General features: G+C 37.3%; 2 protein-coding genes, 2 long non-coding RNA genes and 1 pseudogene across 5 annotated transcripts; 2 read left to right on the top strand and 3 right to left on the bottom strand.

Annotated features, from left to right (window-relative positions):
- The first annotated feature begins 4280 nt into the window (after window positions 1-4280).
- On the top strand, window positions 4281-8015 carry LOC145220244 (uncharacterized). Of its 2 annotated transcripts, none has more exons than XM_080087515.1 (3): window positions 4281-4574; window positions 5625-5771; window positions 7337-8015. In XM_080087515.1, exons 1-3 carry the CDS (start codon window positions 4370-4372, stop codon window positions 7564-7566), a joined length of 582 nt encoding a protein of 193 aa, XP_079943641.1. In that variant the 5' UTR covers window positions 4281-4369; the 3' UTR covers window positions 7567-8015. The 2 variants fall into 2 exon arrangements, with proteins under 2 accessions (XP_079943641.1, XP_079943642.1); XM_080087516.1 differs by having other exon boundaries at window positions 4282-4574; window positions 5625-5689.
- Window positions 8016-8817: 802 nt separating this feature from the next.
- Window positions 8818-9673, top strand: LOC145220303 (uncharacterized). The gene is made up of 2 exons (XR_013858090.1): window positions 8818-9080; window positions 9254-9673. It is a non-coding gene; the product is annotated as an uncharacterized LOC145220303 (long non-coding RNA).
- Window positions 9674-10166: 493 nt separating this feature from the next.
- Window positions 10167-11700, bottom strand: LOC145220304 (uncharacterized). The gene is made up of 2 exons (XR_013858091.1): window positions 11377-11700; window positions 10167-11295 (listed from the first exon to the last, which is right to left on the bottom strand). It is a non-coding gene; the product is annotated as an uncharacterized LOC145220304 (long non-coding RNA).
- A 556-nt stretch (window positions 11701-12256) lies between these two features.
- On the bottom strand, window positions 12257-12847 carry LOC145219818 (general transcription factor II-I repeat domain-containing protein 2-like). The gene has a single exon (XM_080087125.1). It carries the CDS (start codon window positions 12845-12847, stop codon window positions 12257-12259), a length of 591 nt encoding a protein of 196 aa, XP_079943251.1.
- Window positions 12848-12854: 7 nt separating this feature from the next.
- LOC145219817 (general transcription factor II-I repeat domain-containing protein 2-like) lies at window positions 12855-13762 on the bottom strand (annotated as a pseudogene).
- Window positions 13763-24605: the final 10843 nt, after the last annotated feature.

Here is a 24605-nt window from a genome sequence, read left to right as displayed (position 1 = left end):
GTAGAATGTGGTGTTTAACCCTTCCTGCCAAGCTAACATTCCCAAAGTGAATTAACAAGTATATCTTCGGTATATTTTCAAACATATTTTACTGGCTTGTTATAAGTTCTATTTTATTGATGTGTTGTGGCTTAAATTGTCTGATAGTAAAGGTTGCAACATGTTTTGTGTAATCAACTGTGCTCTAGCTTTTTAAAAACAATTGTACCCTAGACAAAAACGATTGACTGACAAACGAAAAAAAGCAAAAGCAAAACTATATTATTTCAATTTGTCGAAACTGATATGCTTTTCTATTGTGTTTACCAACTCAAGGGGTTCCAAGAAATAAACTTGAAATTGTCTGTCATTATTAATCAAATAGCTGAAGTATGTCTGAATTTGAGTTTACAACGATACAGAACATTATTGTATTGTACCTTAATAATCGCATACACATCTCATGGGTCAGCAAATCTTTTTCGCGCTACTGCTTGCTTGGCGTTATCTTGCTAACAGGTATTCTAGAAAACTAACCAATGTAAAGATGCTCTCGTCTATAGGGGTGATTGCGGAACATAGCTCTCGCGTTGTGTTTCGATATTCTGTCCAAATAGGCCTATTAAACTAAAATATTATGGCGGACTAGCCTTCAAATAACGAAGAGGATTCAGCAATAAAAAATAGTCCCTGGGATACAAAGGCAGAATGCTTTTAATCATTTAACTTAAAAAATGTACACAACCCGGTGACTTAGCCTACTTCGCGCAGAACGGCGGTTGCCGAACACTGTATTAGAACACCAACGACGAATTGTTGACAATCTCTGTGATAAATTATGACTTATGCTATTCTTTTGTACTGGTTTGGGTTTTATGATAGGACTGATGGCTACTTGACTTAAATATACAAACAAATGACACAGTTCTGTTAATTTTTTTGCGCGACTTGCATGCAATGTCATCAACAGGTTAAGTCACGCAAACGATGTCAAAACACATATTTGGAATGGTGAATTGGTCGATTTATGCAACGACATTCCAATTGTATTCAAGTGGCCTAGTTTAAATAATAGCCTATATTTACAAAATAATACTTTTTTACTTCTTCTTTACCCCCCCAAAAAAATATGAGCTTTTAAATGCTGCCTTCTGTCGGCCAATTACAACATTAACATACTAGTCTTAATATAGCACACACTTAACTTAAATTTCGACTTACTAGTGATTCCAGCGCCAGACTGAAAACTTAGAAACCGCGTGCCGGGTCTTGGTCACGTTTTTTGACTCGTTTTTCGTGCCTTGTCGATTATAATACCGCCTCAAGTGAATACGGTGGAACTATAGTGGCACCTTTCACGATTTTGGCACATGATCACGTGTTTTTATGACCCCCACGTGACTTTCCAGACAATCGGTGCATTTTATAAGCAATGTTTTTTTTTTCGAGGAGTAAGCAAGGGCACCTAATTGTTTTTATACGGTACGCCCTGCAAGCTATAGTCAAGCACAACGAACAAGTTGGTATAATTAAGTTATCATCAAGTAAATGACAGAATTTTTTACGTATATATAATAGAGTTGCGCCCTCAAATGTTAGGTTAGTTAATCGGTGCCCATTAAGGTAAAACGTTTGAGAAACATCGAGTCAGGCTAAAGAAAAGAACAGGAAAAAGTATTACGTTTATGGGGAAGAAATATTGTGTAATATGGCACCAGTAAGACTTCTGAAAGAGGCCATATTTTAGTGCTTTTATGACAGTGGTTCTCAATTTTTTTGCGACGCCCATGGAAAAGTTTTCTAATCTTGAGACGCACCAGCAAATAAAAGTTAATAAAGAAAGTTATTAGTAAAGTTGTGTTTATTGATACAACCACAAAAATCCACGAAACGGAACTATTCTGCGCCGCCCTTGGAAAATTGAAACGACGCACTCGGGCGTCGCGACGCACAGTTTGAGAACTACTGCTTTATGATATAACTTAATCCGTTATAACAAAAAAGATCGGCCTTTGCAGGTGGAACCAAGTCAGTCAAATATGTACATCAGCATATATTATACCCTTTACGTCACAGTAGACCTATTTTACACTCGCGTGATGATTACCACTTAACGAAAGAGTAGTAATGAGCAAAAGACACGACAATGCTATAGTTTTGGACGCTGTTTTTATCAACTCTTTATCTTTATTTTGCAATAATAAGCCTACCTTTATTTATATCGCTTAAAATCGCGAAAATGCACGGACCGATGATAGCGGGAACAATTATTTCCGCAACTGCTTTTATCATTATCATTCTGGCACTATTTAGTCCTGGCTGGTTTCGACTTCCCAGACCTCATACTGGTCTTTTTTATGGTTGCTATGAAACCATTGGATGTCAAGTATTTTCTGCCGGTAAGGTTTTTGTAACGTAAACAAAAACACCAATACGTATGTAGGCATTGGTAAACATTTTTGGCTTAAGAGCCTATTCCTGTCTAAAAACTTAGGAACAGGTATACACTGTTCGCAACGTAACGTGAGTTCAATGTTAACTTCACTGATGTGTATCATTTATAACCTTTTTCTGGTTTATGGTAACGGTAACTGATAAAATAGCCTATTTATACAGCAAAGTGCAACGAGACCAAAATACTACTATGTATCTGAAACAATTAGGTCTAGTTAAGTCATATGCTTACATGTTCAATGTAACTGATTACAACTGGGCAATGTGTGAGTCATAAGGCCTGAAAATACTTTTTTCTGAATGCAAAGCTAAAGTAATTTCACCAACTTATGCTAATTTCAGACCGTTTTACCATTTATCACATCGTGGCACTGGCACTGATGGTCAAAGCTCTGGTCTCAACGTTGTCGGGTACAATCCTGGCGATCATGGGATGTAAAACAAAACCAAAGTATTTCAAACACTCCGGTATTGCTTTTATTATAGGAGGTAAGTGCAATTAATTACCGTCACACACATTGGCGGTTTTTGGAAAATTTGGCGCTTTTTTGGACCGCAAAACATTTGTTGTTAGTGCACTTTGACAAGGTTAAAAGCCTTTAAATCTTCTTCCGCATAAAACAGTAACGACAAAGACCAGGTTATGACCATGTCGAAAAAGCGACACCTCTATGCAATTCTGACAAATTAAATATGCACGACATAAACGTTTTGATAACATTAGCAGTTCGTTTAAAAAAACACTGCTAAACTGGGCTGCTTTTTATTTTCACTAAATATGGCCTACGTGTCAAAAAAGTGTTTAGTACAACGCCTCAATAAATCACACATAAAGATTGTTTTATTCCTTGAAACAACCCACCTTTATGTCTTCGTATCACTGATGGAAAAACATTATAACTTACCTTTGGTTTAATTTGTATTATAACTTACAATAGTTCGTATTATTGTGTCCTACACTATATTGATAGGAATATTCGCTTTGGCTTCGGTGTCCACTTTTACTGGATTAACAGTATCTCAACATAGGATCCCAGTAAACTTGGTCGGTCAGTTTTTCGGCTACAGTTTCTGGTTTGCATGGATCGCTGCTGTCCTTTCAATTACTGGAGGTGCATTTATGATTGTTGGCGCCAAGCTTATAAAGGCCCCTGGAGGTATACCCAACAATGAAGTAATGATGAAATAGCTGCATATGGAACCGGAAAATTTTCCAGACTTTGTTCTTCAATCTTGTAACAATAGCTTACTGCCGTACTGTATGTGCTGTTTCGGGTCTTCTTTAATATGTTCTTTTAGGCCTATATATATTTCTTCCCATTTAATCAACCGAAAACAGCAAGTAGCCTGCCATTTCCAGAGTATCCAAAACATAAATCATTAGATATTTAGTAATAAAAACCCAATAATAGACGGTATGCACGAAATTAATAAAAATTTGAACATGACATAAGGTGTGTCGAAACGTTATGTGTTTTCCAAATATACATGGATTGTCGTTTTTTGTCAGAATCTTTGAAACCTTTAATTGTGTACATTGAAAGATTGTGTATAGTGCCCTTTTAAGCAGAAAAGAGACGTTTCACGCTTTAAATTTGAGTTCGTAAAAGATTCAGTTTCCGGCGAATTCGGCAAACAGAATACTCGGTACATATCTCGTTTTGATACATTTAAAAATGGCAGAGAAGATATATTTTCGACCGAATTGCAGAATCAAATACCACCAACTCTCATAATAGCAACAAAAGGAACCGTTTCTCGCCTTAGGCGTAATTAGTTCCGCATTTGTCCTATTGTAATGTGCTCAAGGCTAACAAAAACCGTGATGCGATGCAAGAAATCTGCTTATTTAAGCATTTGTAGTCACAGGTTTTTTAGGTTTGTTGCAAATCTAAATTGAGGGTAGTAATTTGGTGCAAAGTTAACTGCTAAGATTATGACTTATTGCTTATTCCAGATGGTGGATGAACAAACCTCAATATCCAGAATAAGACTAGTTGGCAAAGGCCTTGCAGTTTTTGCTACTATAATTTGCATGTTTACTTTGATAAGTCCAGGTTGGATTATCTATAAAGTCCATACCTCTGGTGGTCTTTTTTATGATTGTGTTACCGGACATGGGTGTCTTGTTTATAAAGCAAGTAAGATTCATTATTATTACAGACAAGGTTTTTCACTTGTTTTCGTGCACATGACAATCTATGGTAGCCTACTAACAAATTTGAAATAGAAATATGGGCTACTGTAAGGTATAGCAAATCATTTAAATTATATACATCTTTGCCTCAAAAAGTACTGTTGCAACATTGATTTCAAGTCAAAAACATGAGCAACGAGAAACGCAGAAACTAGTAAGTTATCTTTTGATTTCAAGCACCAAACCAGTTTAAAAATTGAATTTAAATTAAGAAATAGAAATACATAAATATATTTTAAGGTACATATCAATGAGCAATGAAGTAGTATTTTATTTAAAGTGGCCCATAGAAAATTTGCGTTTCTACGGTAAACTGCGGTTCGCAAGGCCACAGCAATGCCAGATTGGAAAGTTTTATTTTTGCGCGGAGGATATTTTTTTCGTCTAAATAATTGCGCGGATTTTTGCGCGGAATTACAATTTTCTGCGCGGATTGATAGACTTTTGATTGACAGGTGGATTTAACGATTAACGCAATTTGTATAAAACGCCTGCAAGACTATCCAGCCGACAAAAAGAACAATTAAATAAAGTAATAAACACGACGAATCTTCAGTTTTGCTCTATTGCGCACGCAGCTGTTCTGCTGAATTGTACAAAAATTTCATTTTCATAACGATTCAAACATTTTGCTGATTTGTTTCATGGGGATAGTTAATGATTGCCAAACTGCTCTTAACTGTTTTTAATTATTTGTCATGCAGAAAACAGTATTTTATGTAACTTGCCTAGCCGACAGCCACTTTAATAGCTTAAACTACGTCCTAAAAATACAGATAAATGTACTTGGCCAAGACGAAATTCAATGCATTTAAAGTACTAGATATAAAATATAAAATTTACCAGAATTTCATAACAAAAGAGTGTATTTTGTGTGAAGATATTTTTTGACTTAAGGTTATGTTTTCCTTGTTTCGGTAACATCAACCAATTCTAACTGCTTTCATATTACTAAGAACAAAAAGTTAATTTGCTTTATTTGCTTTATTTTTAGGATACTTTCCAATCTCATCCAAGGTTGTTTTGCCCATTCTGGGCTTTGCAGAATGCCTGCTTCTGGTAGGTGCCGGCTTTTTGATTTTAGGTTCTAGAAATTCCTCAGCTCAACTTCGAAAAGCAGCAAACCTGAATATGTTTGGCGGTAAGTTTGGTCTCACCACTAAAACTGTTTTTTGTTCGTCTGTTTCTTACTAATTTTCGACATGCAAAACTAGTGTGTGGAAAGTTAATTAAAGTCAAATTGACTTGATGAGGTTTGTGTCGATGTTTAGAAACTTGTAACATAAAACAAAAACAAATAACAAATAACTTTTAAACGGTCATCTTAAGCGCGAATTTTTTTGCAATCAGTTGCAATCTGTACAACATCCTTGCATACTTCTTAAAAAGATAACTGTTGGGTTTTAATGAATTTGCTGTTTTATTAAATGCTGATTTTCTGTGGTCTGTTTGGTTCAAATTGGTCTCACTTTAACAACAATAAATGTAAGAGTTTGTTCAAAAATAACTACGCATTGTCGACTCCAATTGCTGATTGTGGTTTAGGTCCGCGACTTGCCTGTAATACAGAATTTAAACCAACAATCAGTCTTGTTTAGTGGTTCTCAACCAGGACCCATGGCCCTTCAGGGGGGTCACAAGCTGTGTCCCCGGGTCCACGGGTGTAAAATTAACAAGAAACACCCACTAAATGCATTTCTTTTTTAACTTTATTCTCTAATTTAATCGACTATTTCACATACTATTTGTCTATATTGAGTTTTTTTGCGATTACGGATTCTTGTTTACTCTATTCCAGTGCTCCGCAACCTTTTTTCACGCACGTCACACCATACAAGCTTTAAATGTTCGGCGGCACAACCGAACCAAAAAATGCGATAATTTTTCGAAAGACTAAAAAAGCATTAAGCAAGGGGTCTTAAACTTCTATGAGGGCCCAAAACATATTTTGCGTTGGTAAAGGGCCGTACTCGTACTATTGGAACTTCTTCTGTAAAAGTAATTTGAACAAAAATATTATGTGCTTATCTTGTGCGTTCATGCCATTTAATGTACAAAAAACATTTGTAATGCAATAAACAGATATACGGTGTAGCAAAGTAAAAAAAAACAAGTGCAATAAACTAATATGTGTGAAGACAATGGCATGCAATTACGACACAATTGAAAAATTTGACGCAACAATTGGAATTGCTGATTTTCAACAGGAGGAACTATTTCCATCATACGATTCAATAGTCGCATTTATTTCTAGCCATTACGAATAAAGTTGGAATAAAGTTTAGTTGGATGTTGTAGACTGTGTCATTTGCTATAATGTTAAAATACACAAAAACAAATTTAAAACAAAAAGTTACGGTTTTGCGGCGGCACACCCAGCACCGTCTTGCGGCACACCAGTGTGCCGCGGCACAGCGGTTGCGGAGCACTGCTCTATTCGACCTGCTTAAAGTCGAAATCCGATACGAGATTGCATTTTTTTAAGGGTAAATTAAAGGGGGCCACAAGGCCCAAAAGTTACTTTTAGGGGGCCATGGTCCACGAAAGGTTGAGAACTACTGGTATTGTTAGTGAAAAACTTCTTACATAAAGGCAAATCAAAGCGTTAAACTGATGCAAGTTGGACAACCCTAACTTTAAATCGATTTAAATTTGCCGTAACTACTGTGTAAATCAGCCATAACCACTGTGTTTTTGTGTTAACAGGCTGTTTGGTGTTGTTAGCAGTTGCCACATTCACAAGCATGATGATCGGTGGCACAGCAAATGTCCTGGGCTGGCACAGCGAAGGACTTCAAATGCTGTTTTACAGTTACTGGTGCACATGGATTGGCGGTGTGCTGGCCTTTATAGGAGGAGTTTTACTTTATCGCAGTGCACATGAGCCTCTACCCACCCCGGTTCAACCTGAGACTGTAGTAATGCATATAACTTAAAACAAATACATATTACTTGAAACTAATTCAAGCAGATTTGTAAAATTGTCCAAAAAGCCTTTCTTGCTAAAACAAAGCCAAAATAGGAAAGGTTTCACAATAGTTTTCAGTAAATGTTTGTTTTGGTACGAGTATATTTTATCAGCATGTTTTAACTGCTACTGGTACGACACAGTGTATAAAGACTCGTTTTGTTCTATTATTACCCTTGCCCAAAATCTTCATGTTTTGTATCCACTTTAATGGTCAATAACATCGCCATTGTATGTTAACAGTTTTTATATTATTTATTTGGAATGTTTCTTGTCAATGCGAAATCTGCAGCCATTTTTCAATTCCAGTTGCTGCTTAGCCCAAGTAAGCCCCTTTTCTGTATGTACGAAATTTAAATGTCAACAAGGGTAAACCTTTAAGAACCCACTTTTTTTGAAATAAAACGAAGAAGCTTATTAACATGCGTGAGTCGTGTTTTGGCAAGGATTTAAACAAAACTCGTTCCTTAAAGACAAGAAGCGGGTTACGCAATAGTCTTCAAACGAACTGCATTATGCCAAACGAAGTTGTTTAAAATGAATTTACATACAGATTTACAAGTTGTAAGCGTTTGACTGATAAATTCAATCATGTGTCTGAGTAACAGCTGAACGTATTAAATGTGTCCGACGACGCATAAAAAATACAAAAAATAAATTGGTCCCCAAAGCATGATATCTTTCTGATGCGTTGTGTAACAAACGAATTAACCAAATTCTTTATGCCAGAAAAAAACTTGTGTTACCATTAGTGCTCTATGGTGTTACCTCAAGAATGTATTAAGTAAAAACCATTACCATCAGGATAAAAATTAAATCCAATTTTATTAAAAATTGTCGATGGGGATAAAACTCTAGATCAATTATATGCCTTAAAACAAAATTATTTCCGAAGAACTCTTGAAAACGATTTGACCCGCTAAACATGCAAGTGAGTTAGGTCACAACTTTGAAACAGTTAAAATAATCCTAAATTTACGTAAATATAAACACACCTATCACAAACACAATTAGGACACTATAACAACAATCCTTAACAACCAAACTTCACATCATAAAGAACTAAATTATAAAAGTAAAACATATAAGGTTTGTACCATGTAACAAAGAACTAAGTTGCAATACAAGTTGGCAGGATAAGTTTTTTATTATTATTGGGGAATGTAGTGGTATGTTGTGATACGTAGAGCTACTGACATAAGAACTCACAGTAAAAAAATATATGCTAAATACCGACCCTAATAGCCCTGACCGTTAGCATATTTCCAAAATGTTTCCGAATTCGAACAACAGGGTTTTTTCAGCCAATCACAACAGCGGAAATCTGCGGGTTGTCGTTACGTCACGTTTAGGTTGCTAAGTGGTGACTTTAACTTGACTGTTGTCAACGATTCAAAGTTTGTTGTCAGTTTTGATTTAAAAATGAGTTTTGCGGGTCAGAACAAGATAAAGACTGATGCATTTGGGATGTTTGAAATGAAGGTAACGCTCGTTAGGTTATGAATAACAGTAAATTATAATTTTATTGAGTGTAAAATGGTTTCTGTGCAATAAATGCTTTATGCATTGTAAATTAAACACTACTAATTGTTATTAAGTCTGAAATAGCTTTCATGCAAAATGTTTTCTCTCATCAATGGTATGTGTTTGTTTAGGATAGCAACACATCCCTTTCAATCAATCAATGTCGATTTTTTCCTATGCATATATGATGAGTACTGCACAACAAACAAGTTTGGATGGTATAATAAAAGCGTATTGTGCCTCATTGTCTCTAGTGCAATCACCTATGAACAACGCAATTTATCAAATTATGCATGCCATACCTTGGGATCAACAAACTGTTCCAAACTAACAGAGATGAATGGTTTTCTTGGTTGTACACAGTGCAGTTCATCAAACTGTTCCTAACTAACAGAGATGAATGGCTTTCTTAGTTGTACACAGTGCAGTTCTAACTTAAATGTACACTAGACACATATTTTCAGTTTTGAACTACCAATGTGTATGTTGTTTTCATTGTTAATGTTGTTAATTTTGTCGTAAGTGTCTAATAAAACACAAGTGATCTTGAATGACAAAATGAAGTTGTATGCTTTCACACAAATGGAAGATTAAAAAAGGCTACTACAGTATGAAGTAAATTATGAGAAGAGTTTGTTGTGTTTTTTTCTTACGACGTTAAAATAATAAACATTTATACCCAAAAATAGTGTACATAATAACTACCACCTAAAACAATCATGCAGCAGTCTTACAAAGTTGTTTTCCTTATCTCACTGTATGTGACCAACTTTTTCTCAGTATTAAATCTTTTCTTACACTAGTTTAGGTTTTATTTATTTGCAATCCCATGTTTGGAACCATAAATAGTATAAAAGTCGGTTATGTATCTATAATATCTTTATAATATTTATGATGAAACAAAAACCTTTTCACTTAGCATACTGTTAATTACAGTTGGCAAGCCTGTCCATTGACAGCACCCTATATAAAATGTAAAAAAAAAACTTGCCAAGCTTTTTTATGCTTATTGTTGCAAACCATGAGCATAGATGCAACATTACATTTGTATCATCAAGTACTTTATTCTTTGGTAAAATATGACATCAATTTAGAGCATATAGAATATCACCAGAAAACCATTTACATTTGTAATATATATGTGAAAAATACAGACAAACTGGCAGCTGTTGGTGTAAAAAAGATCTGTGGTATAGTTGGAAAATCCTGTGATATAATATATGTTCAACATTTAAAAACAAATTAATATTAGATGACTTTTACATTCATTACTTGTGGTGATGGACAAGGATCATAATGTTTAACTACTAACTAAAAGGGCCATTTTGTAAATGTATTCATTATAGTGTGTATAATTTCGATTTGACCAGATAATACCCAACCCTACACTAAATTAATCCAAATGTTTACCTAATTTTACAGTCGCCATTTTCTGTTTATTATGCAGGCTGTAATCACAATTTTTAAATAAACATCTAACGATTTTAGTCCATCTTTTGTTGCATTGTGCTATTTCTACAGGTGCAAGGTCCTTCGTAGCATTTCTAGGGCAAATTGATTATAAAATTCGCCATGGTAGTCAACACTACAATTTTAATTAAACATAAAAACAAAACAACAAGCTTATAAACTTCACCATTTAGGAAACTATATAGGTACTGCATAACATTTCAAAGGAAAAGTACTTAATTTATGAAGTATACTAAATAAGTTTATACCACATCATGATATTTTTATTTAATGTATTGTGTCTAAAATGAAATTAATCTAGTACCAAATGTCCACAACCAGTGGTAAATGTTACAGCTTTGAGATCTACATGTACACGCTGCACAGTATAGTTAAAACCAGTAAATACATTTCAAACCAAAGTGCATGGAAAAGCTGAAGAGCATAAGAACTTTGTGCTATTGATGTCAAGCAAAAAAGAAATGTGAGTGTCAATAGCTTGTCACTTTCAGACAATTGCAGTCAATGTTTGGGTAAGGTGTCTTGGCTTTTCTGTTCTTGTCGTTTCGAGTAAGACTTGTGGTTGTCTTTTGGGGTGAGATTATGTTTCAACTATACGTGTATCAGATTTGAGCACAAGAGATGGAAACTTTCCACTGCTTTTTGTCTCCAATCAAAATTACTGGAAAGTCTGGTCATAAAGTTACTCTTATTTAAACATCTTCTGTAGATACAGGACAAAAGTGTCAGAAATCTCAAGTTAGAAAACCATATAGTCAATAATAATCCATTTTGGGTTACTTACTGCAGAAAATCCTTTTTCATGAACGATAGACACCGCCATTGCCACCAAAATCGTTTATAAGCGTTATTATGTTAAAAAGAACAAAATAATTGCTTTTTCCTGTAACTATTACAATTTACAACCATCACTAAACTGTGCTAAACATACTTCAAATACGATGAAAGGCCGGTTGCTACGCAAGGTGTCCTCTAATTGGTTAATAAAATCTGATGCGCAGGGTGTGTTGTGATTGGTTAAAAGATGCCGTGACCCGCGAAGTTCCTCCATTGTGATTGGCTTAAAAACCCCGTTGTTCGAATTCGGAAACATTTTGGAAATATGCTGACCGTTAGCACTTTTTACACAAATTGCAGTTAAATTATTTGAGCGCGCCACCTACCGAGTGTACCACAATACTGTTTCAAAAACTTATCGGTCATGCTGGATATAACTGTTATAACCAAGGCAAAATTTGAACTTTGTTCTGTCTATCTCTTATAGTTATAACTTTCTTTCGTCACTGACAAACAATATCACATGAACGAATAAATTTTCTTAAGCATCAACAACAACCCAAAGAACACAATTTGTAACTAAAATTCAATGAGAGATGTTGCATCTTTTGTTGGCAACAAGCGCGTCGTAATCAGGCACGAGGCTGGAACTTGAAATTTTTATAATATCCTCCAAATGTCCATTAGCAAGTGAAGATCGCTGTTTTTTTTTTTTAAAGTTTAATACAGAGAAAGTTTGTTCACATATGTAAGTGCTGCCGAATAAACTAAACATTTGTTTTGCGAGAGTTACCAAATTTTTAAACTTTTCCTGGTGCAAACACTTGTAAAAGTCTTGCAAATTGCTTTCTTCGTGTTTTCTTTTAAGTAAAGATGAAGCCTGCAAATCAATAACCTCCATTTGCAAATGTGAAGGTGCCTCTTCCGGATCTATGGAAAACGACGATTTTAAGCTGCAGTTTTTCTTCAAACGAAAGAGAAAGCCGGTCGTTGAATTCTTTAACAAGGAGTTCGATTTGTTGGGCGTATTTAGTTCCTGTGGCCAAATGCCTCTCTTGCGAAATATGCTGCGAACAGGTCGGAAAATGTACCAATATTCCTTTCAAAAGTCTCAAGTTAGCTTTGAATCCATTTATTGCGACAAGAAATTCGAAAATAAGTGCTCCTTTTCCTTGAAGCCTAATGTTGAGCTCATTCAAATGTGAAGCAATGTCGCAAAGAAAACACAAATCTTCGTTCCAAGAAGAATCATTGAGCTCGGAAAATCGCTTTTGCGGATCTGTTTTAAGAAAACTTGTTATTTCCTCTTTCAAACCTACGAACCTTTTCAACACTTTTGCTCGGCTTAGCCACCTCACATCTGTATGGTACACCACGTCACCATATTCTGCACCAGCTTCTTCAAGAAACGATTTAAATAGTCGATGCTTCAGTTTCCTGGTTCGGATGTAATTTACAATGGAAACAAAAACAGACATCACATGGTCAAATTGCAATACCTTGCTGCATAGCACCTGTTGGTGTATGATGCAGTGGATGACAAATTATTTTTCTACCGATAAATGATTGCAGACAAGCCATTGCTCCATTTTTACACCCACACATAGCAGGAGCACCGTCAGTGCACATTCCAACAAAATTTTTAAAATCAGTGGATAATTTGGTAGTAATGCAATCAACGATTTCGTTGCAGATTTCTTTTCCAGTCGTTCGACCTTTCATAGACTGCATACCAGCAAGCTCCTCAGATATGTTGAAATTGTCATCAATACCTCTTATAAACACCAAAAGCTGTGCTGTATCAGTACAATCTGTGCTTTCATCCACAGCCAACGAATAGAATCCTTTAATTTTTTCATGCAGCTGGTCGGTCAAGTTTTGTGCAATATCTTCAACTCTTCTTTGTACAGTTGATCGAGATAGGCTAATTTTTCGAAATTTATCAAGATTTTTTGGGCAAATCGATGAAACAGCACTCAACATGCATTTTTTAACAAACTCGCCCTCTGTGAAACTTTTTCCTGCTGCAGCAATTTCCCTGGCTATCTCAAAACTCACTTTGGTAACAGATACACTTTCATTGCCCGGAAGCTTGAACAAGTTTTATTCTGAGCAAAGTTTCTTACGTAAACTCTCTGCTTTAAGACTCTTTTCACTGGCATCTAATTTTGTGAGGTCCGGGTGATTGCCTTCGAAATGGCGTCTGAGGTTATACTCTTTCGGAACGGAAATTACATTTCGACAGACAAGACACATTATTTTTGTCTTCACCACCGCAAATAAGTATTTGCTTGTCCATTCACACTCTGCCCTCACTTTCAATCTTTCTTTTCTTGTTTTCAGCCATTTTGGACAATCCCAAAATAGCCTACTTGCCCGCGCACATAAGATTAGACCAGGCTCTTCTATAGATACTGCGGGGGCGAGGGTGGGTGCGCGCGTGCTGTGTTATTGTTTACTTGAAAGCTCGTTATTTCTTCTGCTTCTCGTGGCTCGTATCGGTGGTAGAGCTACTAACACCATCCGTTTCTCCTGATCCAAAAGTGCTTAATTTTCGACAGGTGGCGCAAAGAGCACTTTTTTCATTTAAAACGGTATATCTCAAAAAATGCTAACGGTTAGGGCTATTAGGGTTGGGGTAAGGTATTAGCACTTAAAATTCAATAAAACTAACCCAAAAAATTAGTTACTAATGTAAAAATTTTATGTAAATATTTCCCAGCCCAACCCCTTTATAGCCGCTAAATAAATAATTCAGCTCTTTACGCCACCTATCGAAAATTAAGCACTTTTGGATCAGGAGAAACGGATGGTGTTAGTAGCTCTACCCGTATCGGTCGTCTGTAGTAGCGAGTAAGTTCATTATTACGATTCTTAACGCTTGCTGCATAGAGCCGACATGATCCACAAAAGATCAATTTAGTTCTTGTCTTTTATTCTGGTTACGCAACACACATCAAGTCTCATTTATCTCAAGGAAAGGATACGGTGGAAAAGAGAGATCAACGATAAAACATTGGCTTTTAAACTGATACTCGTTTTTCGTGCGATCATTGCAAAACAGTACCTTCTTTTACTCACATCAGTTATTAGTTTGTTTTAAGTTAAACGCTTGCAAAGATATGAAGCACTGCAATGGATTGCACAACTATTTCGAAACACCCGGTTTACGCAACAGCCTGTCTTATGGTCAGGCTGTTGGAACATATGAGGAAGACGGGAACATGTAACAACGACACTGAATATGTGCTTCCAATAGTTACTGAATCATGAGAACCGATGGAACAGTAAAGTTACACCGCTCGATACCATATGTCGCAAAATCAGCATATAAATTCCATGGAACGAAAAGTCATGGTTGCAAAGTTAAAATTTTCCATTACTTAATGCTTAGTCAAACCAAAGTGCCAAAATGATGGTTTAAAAGCACGTGACCGCTACAATACTAAACGCTATAACCAAGCTTTGTGTGTGAAACAAATATGGGATTGTTTCGTAATTAATAAAACAATGAATAGAAGTAAGATTACTCATTTAGAAGTCAAATAAGGGAAAATGTTATTATTACACAACATCGAATGCATGGCGGCATAACGTTTTTTAGGTTCAATGTAAGGTATTTTAAAATCTTCTTGCGGGCCGCACTAAAAGCCAAGATTTTAAGATTGTTACGAATGCAAATTAAAAGTGGTGGTTTGGTGCAAAACTTACTGCTTATCAAATTTATCAAATCTATAAGAATAGAGCTTATTCATCGTAGTTGATGAACAAATCTCAAGATGTCTAAATCAATAGGCAAAGGCCTTTCAATTTTTGCTACTGCAATATGCATGTTTACTTTGATAAGTCCAGGTTGGACCAATGTGGGACTATTGGGCTTTGGTGGTCTTTTTTACGGTTGTGATTTGGATGTATTGTTTATGAAGGAAGTAAGTGTTTTTTATTCTTGCAGACAATGTTTTCAAATTGTTCTCTTGCGGCTAATTGTATTTCATGCTACAAACAAACGTGAAAAAAATTTATTGTTAAGATTTCGCATTGCAACTCGTTCAAGTTACACCTTTGTGCTATTGCAAAATTGATATCAATTGATTTTTTTCAAAGTGCAACCTGAAATGCAGACACTCTTGTCTCTTAAATTAAAGCAATAAACCAGTTAAAAACTGTATTTGGGGTTAAAATTTTAGACATGGAAAATATTTTTTCAAGATACAAATCAATGCGCAATGCAGTGGTATATTTTGCGCATACGGCAACTCTAATGCGTTTGAACTTTGGTAAACTGTCCGTTCTAAGGCCACAGGAATGCACTATAAGACTTGCAGAGAACAAATTTAAAATGACTGGGCGAGCAGCCGGTCGAATTAAATCAGATAAAAATAAACTTACGTAAATATCATAAATTTTATAAACCGAATTTAGAAAATGGTTTATCAAGATTTAATACATCAGCTGCTTCCATATTACTAAAAAAGTTTTTGCTGAAAATGGCGTGGAAAACTTACTAACTATCTATCTTCTTGATTTTTTAGAACATTTTAATTACATCCAAAGCTGTTTTGCCTATTCTGATATGTGCAGAATGTGTGCTTCTGACAGGAGCCGGCTTTTTAATAGTAGGTTCCAGAAATTCCCCAGCTCAACTTCGAACAGCAGCAAATCTGAATATGTTTGGCGGTAAGTTTGGTCTCTTTTTTGTGACTTTTTGTTCGTCAGTTTCTTAATAATTTTCCTCATGCAAAACTAATGTGTGAAAAGACCCCGCCCCCCCAAGAAAACAACAACTTTGGAACGGTCATCATAGGCTCGAAAGTTATTGAATACAATCGGTTTAAACTGTTGGTATTTCATCGCCGTACAACTGTTGGGTTGCAATGTATTACTAGGCATTTGTTGTTTTAAAGGAAGATTTCCTAAAGCATGCTCAGATCAAACTGGTCTAATATTAAAAACATACAAGGGAATGAAATATAAAAAAGTACGTTTTGTCGACGCCTTACTGATGTTGGTTTTGGTGCGCGGCTTGCCTGTATACTGCATATATGTCAAACGGCTTTTTAGTTTGATGTGGACCTGCGTTGTCAGTTGTTGAGTATTGAAAGTCGGTTGTTGAGTATTGAAAGCAATGAGTATTGAAAGATTGAAACCATTACATAAAATGCGACATGAAACACCACGTTTGTCCTTCAAAATGCACCAAGTAAAGCTACACCTGCACTAACTCTGCCACGTCAAATACAATAGCTCACAACGGAAAACACTGGGAGCGCATTTTAACATGTCTGACGTAATAATTGTGTAACATAGGGGCCGGTAATCTTTTTGTGTAACACAGGGGCCGGTAACCTTTTAAGCGACGCGTGTTTATTTACTTGTTATTTCCAATGACTTTGCGTGCCAACATATAATGGTGATTTGTACCAGTGTGAGCAATAGTGGTTTGTACCAGTGTAACATGTTAAATTGGTACTTCACTTTGAACACGCAAATCGTTTGGCGTGCCAACAAAAATCACCTCTTGGCACGCGTGCCTGGAGTTACCGACCCATAAACCGATGAAAAACCAATACCCAATCTTGTTAGTGGAAAACTTCTTGCCAACTCAAAGCGCTAAACCGATGTAAGTCGGAAAAAAAAAACTAATTTTAAACCATTTATATCTTGTGTTTGATTTTCTCATAACTACTGTCTTTTTTTATTTTTTGCAGGTTTTTTGGCTTTGGTAGCGGTGGCCACATACACAGGCATGGTGTTTGGTCCCTTTGCAAATTATCCAGCCTATCATAGCGCAATTGTTCAAATGTTATTTTACAGTTACTGGTGTACATGGGTTGGTGGGTTGATGGCCTTTATAGGCGGAGTTTTACTTTATCGCAGTGTACAGGAACCTTCACCCAATCCGGTTCAACATGAGACTGTAGTAATGCACATTACTGTAACTATTATGTAAAAAAAAATTGCTGAAATAAAGCGTAAACAGTACGACGCAATATTTATAAACTCGTTTTGTCGTATGTTATCACCTTGGTCTACATTTTTCATGTTTGTTTTCACTTTGACGGACAATAACATCGCAAATGTATGTTAACAGACGCAAATGCATGATTTCGCAAATGCAAATGTATGACTTTGTATCATTTGGAATGTTTCTTATCGATGCAAGATATGCAGCCGTTTTGCGAATCCAATTACTGGTTAGGCCAGCGGTTCCCAAACTGGGGTCCGCGGTCCGTCAGGGGTCCTTGAGGCAATTTTGGGGGGACCGCGAAGCGGTTGAAGTACTTCTATAATCTTATTTTGCGTCAGTTTGTGCCACTAAATAAGTTTAAATCAAAGTAGAATTGAGAATCGACTGTCTCCATTGCTAAACAATGGCCTTTATTGAATGACAACTATCAAAAAATGCAATTGTTCGCGCACAATCGTAATGTTTTGTCCTGTTTGTGATGTCACATGCTGTCTTTGGATAATTATTCTGCGCAATTTTGCATAACTAGCTTCAACTTTTTTCGTTTTTATGAAATACACATTTTGGCTTAAGGACCGCGAGCCCTGAAAATAACGGCAAATGGACCGTTTTGAATAAAATATGAAAAAGTTTGGGAATCACTGGGTTGGGCAAAGTAAGTCTCCTTCCTGTATGCATGAAATTTAAATGTCAACCTTTTGTAGACCGTGACCCCTTTAAAGTAACTTTGTGGCCTCGTGGCCCCCTTCAAGTATCCCTGTAAGACCTGTAGCCCCCTTAAAAATGTGAATGGCAAACTCGTGTTGGAATTTGGACCCAATTTTGACCTTGAACAGGTCGAATAGAGTAAACAAAAATCCATAATCATCAAAAAAACTCAATATAGTCAAATAATGTGTAAACTAGTCGATTAAATTAGGAATAAAGTTATCCAAAAACAAAAAGGTTTTTAGTAGGTGTTTCTGGTGAATCTACACCCGTGGACCCGAGGAATATAGCGCGTGGTTACGGTTAGGTAATAGTTTTTACATGAACTGCATTATGTCAAACGGAGTTGTTTAATATGAATTTACATGCAGATTTACACGTTGTGAGCGATTGATTGATAAATTCCATCATGTGCCTGAGTGCCATAACAGCTGAACCTATTAAAAGTGTCCAAAACGCGAAAAAACACACAGAAAATAATTATTCCTTAAACATGATATCTTTCTGGTGCATCGTTAACAAACGCATCAAACAAATTCATTATGGCAGGAAAAACTTTTGTTGCTTTAAGAAGTGAAAACCATTACCAACAGGATGACAAATCAATCCAATTTCATTAAAAATTGCTTAATATGGGTAAAACTCCAGATCAGGTATGCCTTAAAGCGGGGGTCGGCAATCTTTTTTGCACTGCGGACCGGTTTTTAAACTAAAATTTCATCGCGGACCGGTCTTCAAAAAACTACAAATATTTAGCTACAAAAACGCTTAGATTAGTTTATCATGCCCAGAATACATGGGCAAAATGTTTCATAGCATTTAACCTGAAAAAGTATACGGCCCGGTAACGAACTTCTCGCGGACCGGCGGTTGCCGACCATTGCCTTAAAGCCAGAGTATTTCCCAGAAAATCTTGAAAACGATTGTCCACCCACATATGCCAAAAAATTAGGTCGCAACTTAAAAAAGTTTAAAAAAATCTTAAATTTTATAGAAATATAAAATCAAGATCGTTGTAGAACCAAAAAACAGAACCGATGCTTGCCTTAGGCGTCGTGAGTTCCTCATTTTTTCCATATGCAATGTGCCCCAGGGTAAGAAAGGTCGTGATCCGTACAAGGCTGCACGAAATTTACATAACTAACTGCATTAATTGACATTTGCAGTCACAAGATTTTAAGATTGTTGCGAATATAAATTCAAAGTGGTAGTTTGGTGCAAATCTTACTGCTGGGTAGTTTCAAAAATGTTGCATCTATAAGAATGAAGCTTATCGCAGGTTATTGATGAACAAATCCCAAGATGTCAAGATTAGTAGGCAAAGGCCTTTCAATTTTTGCAACTGTAATATGCATGTTTACTTTGATAAGTCCAGGTTGGACCAAAGTGGGATCACTTGGCTTTGGTGGTCTTTTTTACGGTTGTGTCACCGGATTTGGATGTGTTGTTTATGAAGGAAGTAAGTTTTTTTTATTGCAAACAATGTTTTTAACATGTTCTCTTGCGGCCAATTGTAATGCATGCTACAAACATACTTGAAAAAACACATTGTAAGACTTCGCATTGCATCTCATTCAAGTTACACCTTTGTGTTATGAAGTACTGTTGTAACGCGCCTTTTTAGTTCGGTATAGACCTGCAGTTAAACAGTTGTTGCAAAGTTTATTTACAGTATAAAATCGGACATATAAAAGTCGACGGGTAAAACACCTCTGCCCGTCATCACCACCAACCACGACTCACACGTGCATTCCCTGCCACGTCGAGTATCGCCACGTACAGAAAGAACACTGGGGGCGCCACAGAGCATATGTGACGTAATATTTATGTAACACACTCCCCCCTCCACAAACAATATAATGTCCACATTCGATAGTACAAACACGTACAGAGGCTACATTAGGCCACTGTTTTACATTTGTAAACACAATCTTATAAAAAGAGATTGAACTTAACACACATGAAATAATAAATTGACATGGAATAAACGATGAATTGACACAGAATAAATAAACAAACAAGGTGGTAAGTGCATGTATAGAACAATTATAACTTAATGAAAACAACTACAATGGTGAAAACAATTACAAAAACATATGACGTAGTGAACAAAGAAGAAAGCATTGATGTGGAAAAATTGAAACACCATGTCGTAACACAAAAAAAGGATAAAGCACAAGAAAACCGTTAAACAAAAACAAGACATAAATTTAATTTATGCAAACAAGACATTAATTTAGTTTGCTTTTGACTACAAACAAGGTGCATTTACTGCTAACAAGGTGCACAACTTTTGACTACAAACAAGGTGCATTTAGTGAAATATTTTAACAACACATACAAGTAAACACATACAATTATTGAACCTCAACGGCGGGGTAAAATGTAGGCCGACGAACATTACGCCGTGGTCTTGTATGCACGCGCTCTGCACACTGTGGCGTATTTTTACGTGGTGCAAAGTACGCTCCTGGAGGCGGAAAATTATGCACATTCTTGTGTTTTTCGACCATCTGTTCGCCATCGTCGACATCCTCGTGATCGTAACTGTTGTGTGGACTAAAATCGCCCCTACTCGGTTTTAGCCTATTGAAATGCACAACCTGTTCTTTTCCTCGGTGATCTCTTATCGTGTAGTTCACTGGTGAATTGACACGTACAACGGTATAGGGGCCCTTGTACGGCATGTGGAATTTAGTCTTCTCATCTGTTCTGAGGACTTGATCGCGGAGCAGAACCACATCGCCGATACCATAGGTCACATTTTGAGCTCTTTTGTCATACCGTTCTTTCATCTGTCTTCTTCGATGATCGAGTCGCCGTTTCACAACATCGTGGACAAGACGCATTCTCTCCTGGAGATCTGTAACATTACGAGTTGTGGGTTGAACTAAAGGGTTACCCTGTAATAAGTCAGCAGGTAGGCGTAACTCCCTTCCGGTCAACAGGTGATGGGGAGAAATGCCAGTTTCTTCATGTCTGCTGGCATTGTAGGTTGCACATTTGGACGACAAGGATTCATTCCAACTTTTCGGATCTTTCTGTATCCTTTGTGTGTGGTTGGCAATCCTCCAAGAATGTCGATTTCAATTCTTTGCATTGGCTCGTTCTCAGTGGACGGTACTAACGGGGCTCGGCGTTTTCGTGCTGGAAGCTTTCGAATGTCACACGTTGGACATGATAAACAGTAAGTTTCGACAAACTTGTTCATTCTCGGCCAATAAAATCGAGTTGAAACCCTTCCTAAGGTACGTTGCATTCCCATGTGGCCACCACCATGTTGGTGATCGTGCAGAAGGGACAGTACCTCATTACGCAAACTCACAGGCACCAACAGTTGCGTATATTTGCCGAGCGGCTCCTTTTCACATCATAAGTCTCCTTTGACTGTCAAAGCCACCGAAGTGAAGCATGATCCGTACGCAATAAGAAAGGCTTGTCGAGGTAGCATTGAAACTGCTTTACAGCATACACCACAGCTAGAAGTTCTTTTCTTGTCGTGGAGTAGTTTTTCTCGCACTTTGTGAGAGACCTTCCACCAAATGCAACCGGATGCTCGCTTCCGTTTACAATCAAATGGCATAACGTTGAACTGGAATAAGCCACGATGACATGTAAAAGCAGTCTTTTCTTTATCTTGATCGTCGACAGCAATTTGCCAGTATCCGGAGTTCAAATCTCAGATAATCTCTTTAGCTCAGTCGCATTAAGTCCAAGGTTATCCACTTGTAATTCCTGTAACAGCTTTAAGACATCGTTCTCACGGACATTCATCATCTCTTTTTCGGTTTTGGACGAGTCGCACGTGACCACCTTCGACCGAGGTAACCATGCTGGAGGGGCAAACCTCGTATTTGTTCACAACGTCTTGATTGCCTTCGGCGTACACGTCACAGCGAGCAAGCTCCGCTTTCCACTGAACAGAACCTGGTCTCGGTAATAATGGAAGCGTACCAGCGCCCGCAGTCAGGGTCATGTGTTCGTAATTTACTATACAGCGATGTTCTTGCAAGTAATCCAGACCAAGTATACAGGAGTCCGCCAACTGTGGAGATACCAGCACCCGAAACACTGCTTCAACCCCCGCTGCTTTCACCCGAAGAGTTGTGATCCCATCCAGGTCGATCGGTTTACCATTGGCCCCCACAATTGTGTACATGCTTGGGCCAGATGACAGCGTGCAACCAGACAAGCGATTAAACAAGGAACGCGAAATTACAGTCACTGCAGCGCCAGTGTCAATTAGGGCATACACTGGGTGTGAATTTAGGCTAATCACAGAATAGCGACGTAGTTCTTGTGATAACGTGTCAATTCGGTATACGTCTCGTGAGAACCTAGGTTGATTAGAAACTGGCTCGTCGGTACTCTGTCTCTGGAAATAAGAGGCTTGACCGGTATAGTGTCTTTCTCGGCAATTTGCCCGAATATGACCTGGCTTTCCACATTGAAAGCATACAGGTTTGCTATTTGTACGGTTCTTACTGACAATAGAACCAACCCGTTGCTTGAGGTCTTGAAGCTCAAGGCGCAATTCTCCAATCAGCTTCAGCAACGCAGTTTGGCTTGATGAAGACTGTTCATTGGACACAGCCGCACATACACCTGTATTCTTGGGACCTTCTGGAAAAGAATCAGATTGATCTAAAACAATTTTACAGGCTGCTGAAAAAGATGGTTTCTCTTTACAGAGGTTTTCTTTCATAATTTTGTCAGCTAAAAGACGATTTTGTAAACCTCGGGTTAGTGCCAAGTAACAAAATTCTTCTCTCAAATCGTCATTATCCGGACATGCTGCTTGACCCAGCCTAAAAAGTTCCATAACAAATCTTCTGTCGGATTCATCGAACGTCTGCGTTCTTACCAGCAAGTCTTGCTTCGCCTTGTTTCTGAAAGCAGTGCCGCCGGTCACTTTAGTTGCAAGCGCCTTCAAGTCCGTATAATCAGCACTGTACAGGTCACTGCCGTTGGCTTGCTTCATATCAAAGATTACCTCTTCTGGCAAGCTTGCCAAAAGTGCGTGGCGCTTTGCCGCGTCGTTTGCATCCACGCTTTGGCAGAAACTTTCAAAGCTTGCCAGAAAGTGTAAAAAGTTGCCACCTTTATCAAAACGCGGTGGGGGATAATAAAAGTTCATCCTGACGGATTAAAATGTCTAAAAAAGGTGTAAAAATTCCTCTCCCTGCAACAACTGATACAGGTCCTGGCGTGCTCGCCAATTTTGTAACGCGCCTTTTTAGTTCGGTATAGACCTGCAGTTAAACAGTTGTTGCAAAGTTTATTTACAGTATAAAATCGGACATATAAAAGTCGACGGGTAAAACACCTCTGCCCGTCATCACCACCAACCACGACTCACACGTGCATTCCCTGCCACGTCGAGTATCGCCACGTACAAAAAGAACACTGGGGGCGCCACAGAGCATATGTGACGTAATATTTATGTAACACTGTTGCAAAATTAATCTTAAAGGTAAAACGTTTGGTGTGGCCTCCAAACTTGTTTTGGTCCACCTTATCTGTCGGGTCTATGGAAATTCAGATCCGTTTTGTATTCTTTTATTCTTTATTACACATTATATCGAACATGAATCCAAATTCAAGTACAAAGATGCAATTACATAACGGGTCAGATTTCCTTAAAAATGTGACCGTCGGTGCGCAATCCTATATATATATGAATTCAATAAAAAGTAACACGTTAATGATATGACAGAGTCTGTATACAGATTCAACACAACTGCTCGCATCACACAACTTAACACACCAATGTAGAGCGCACAGTGTAAAGCGCAACAGAACTGCCACGTAAAAAGGCGCGCTGATTACACGCACGCTTTCAGCAGGGAGCCAGGTGCGCCAAAGGCAATAAATCGTCTGTTTGCGAACAGAAGCAACACTGTCCGTAACATTTGGTTTCAAAAAAGAGCATATGTTTTTGAAGTTTCGTCGATATCAACCAACTCCATAGCTGCTTCCATATCACTAAGAAAAAAAGTTGTTGTTAAAAATGGCATGGTATTTACTAACTGTCATGAACGCACACATAAATCACACTAACTATCTATCGTCTTGATTTTTTAGGATATTTTACAATTGCATCCAAAGCTGTTTTGCCTATTCTGATCATTGCAGAATGTTTGCTTCTGGTAGGTGCCGGCTTATTAATATGTGGTTCCAGAAATTCACCATCTCAACTTCGAACAGCAGCAAACTCAAATATGTGTGGAGGTAAGTTTGATCTCACCACTAGGATTTAGTTCATTGTTTGTCTGTTTCTTCCAAATTTTAGGCAAGCAAAACTAATGTGTGAAAACTTAATTAAGGTCAAATTTACTTGGTGTGGCTTGTTTCGATCCATGGAAACTTGTAACCCCCACAAAACACTTTCGCGAATGTCATTGAACACAATCAGTTTAAACTGTCAGCAATTTGCTAAATCAAAAATTACTGAAATTAGCAGGCCTGTGCCGTGAGTTCTTTAAACTGATGGAAGCACTAAACTGATGCAAAATGTACCTAATTTCAAACCATTAATATATTTTGTTCGATTTTCTTAT

The sequence above is a fragment of the Phallusia mammillata genome, chromosome 3, assembly GCF_965637545.1.
Source record: "Phallusia mammillata chromosome 3, kaPhaMamm4.hap1.1, whole genome shotgun sequence".
Classification (NCBI taxonomy): Eukaryota; Metazoa; Chordata; class Ascidiacea; order Phlebobranchia; family Ascidiidae; genus Phallusia; species Phallusia mammillata.
This window is presented reverse-complemented; position numbering and strand designations above follow the sequence as displayed.

Coding starts and splice junctions, on each gene's coding strand:
- LOC145219818 (XM_080087125.1), bottom strand. CDS start 12,847: ATGTCTGTTTTTGTTTCCATTGTAAATTACATCCGAACCAGGAAACTG.
- LOC145220244 (XM_080087515.1), top strand. CDS start 4,370: ATGACTTATTGCTTATTCCAGATGGTGGATGAACAAACCTCAATATCC. Junction 4,575..5,624: donor GTGTCTTGTTTATAAAGCAA/GTAAGATTCATT, acceptor CTTTATTTTTAG/GATACTTTCCAATCTCATCC. Junction 5,772..7,336: donor AAACCTGAATATGTTTGGCG/GTAAGTTTGGTC, acceptor TTGTGTTAACAG/GCTGTTTGGTGTTGTTAGCA.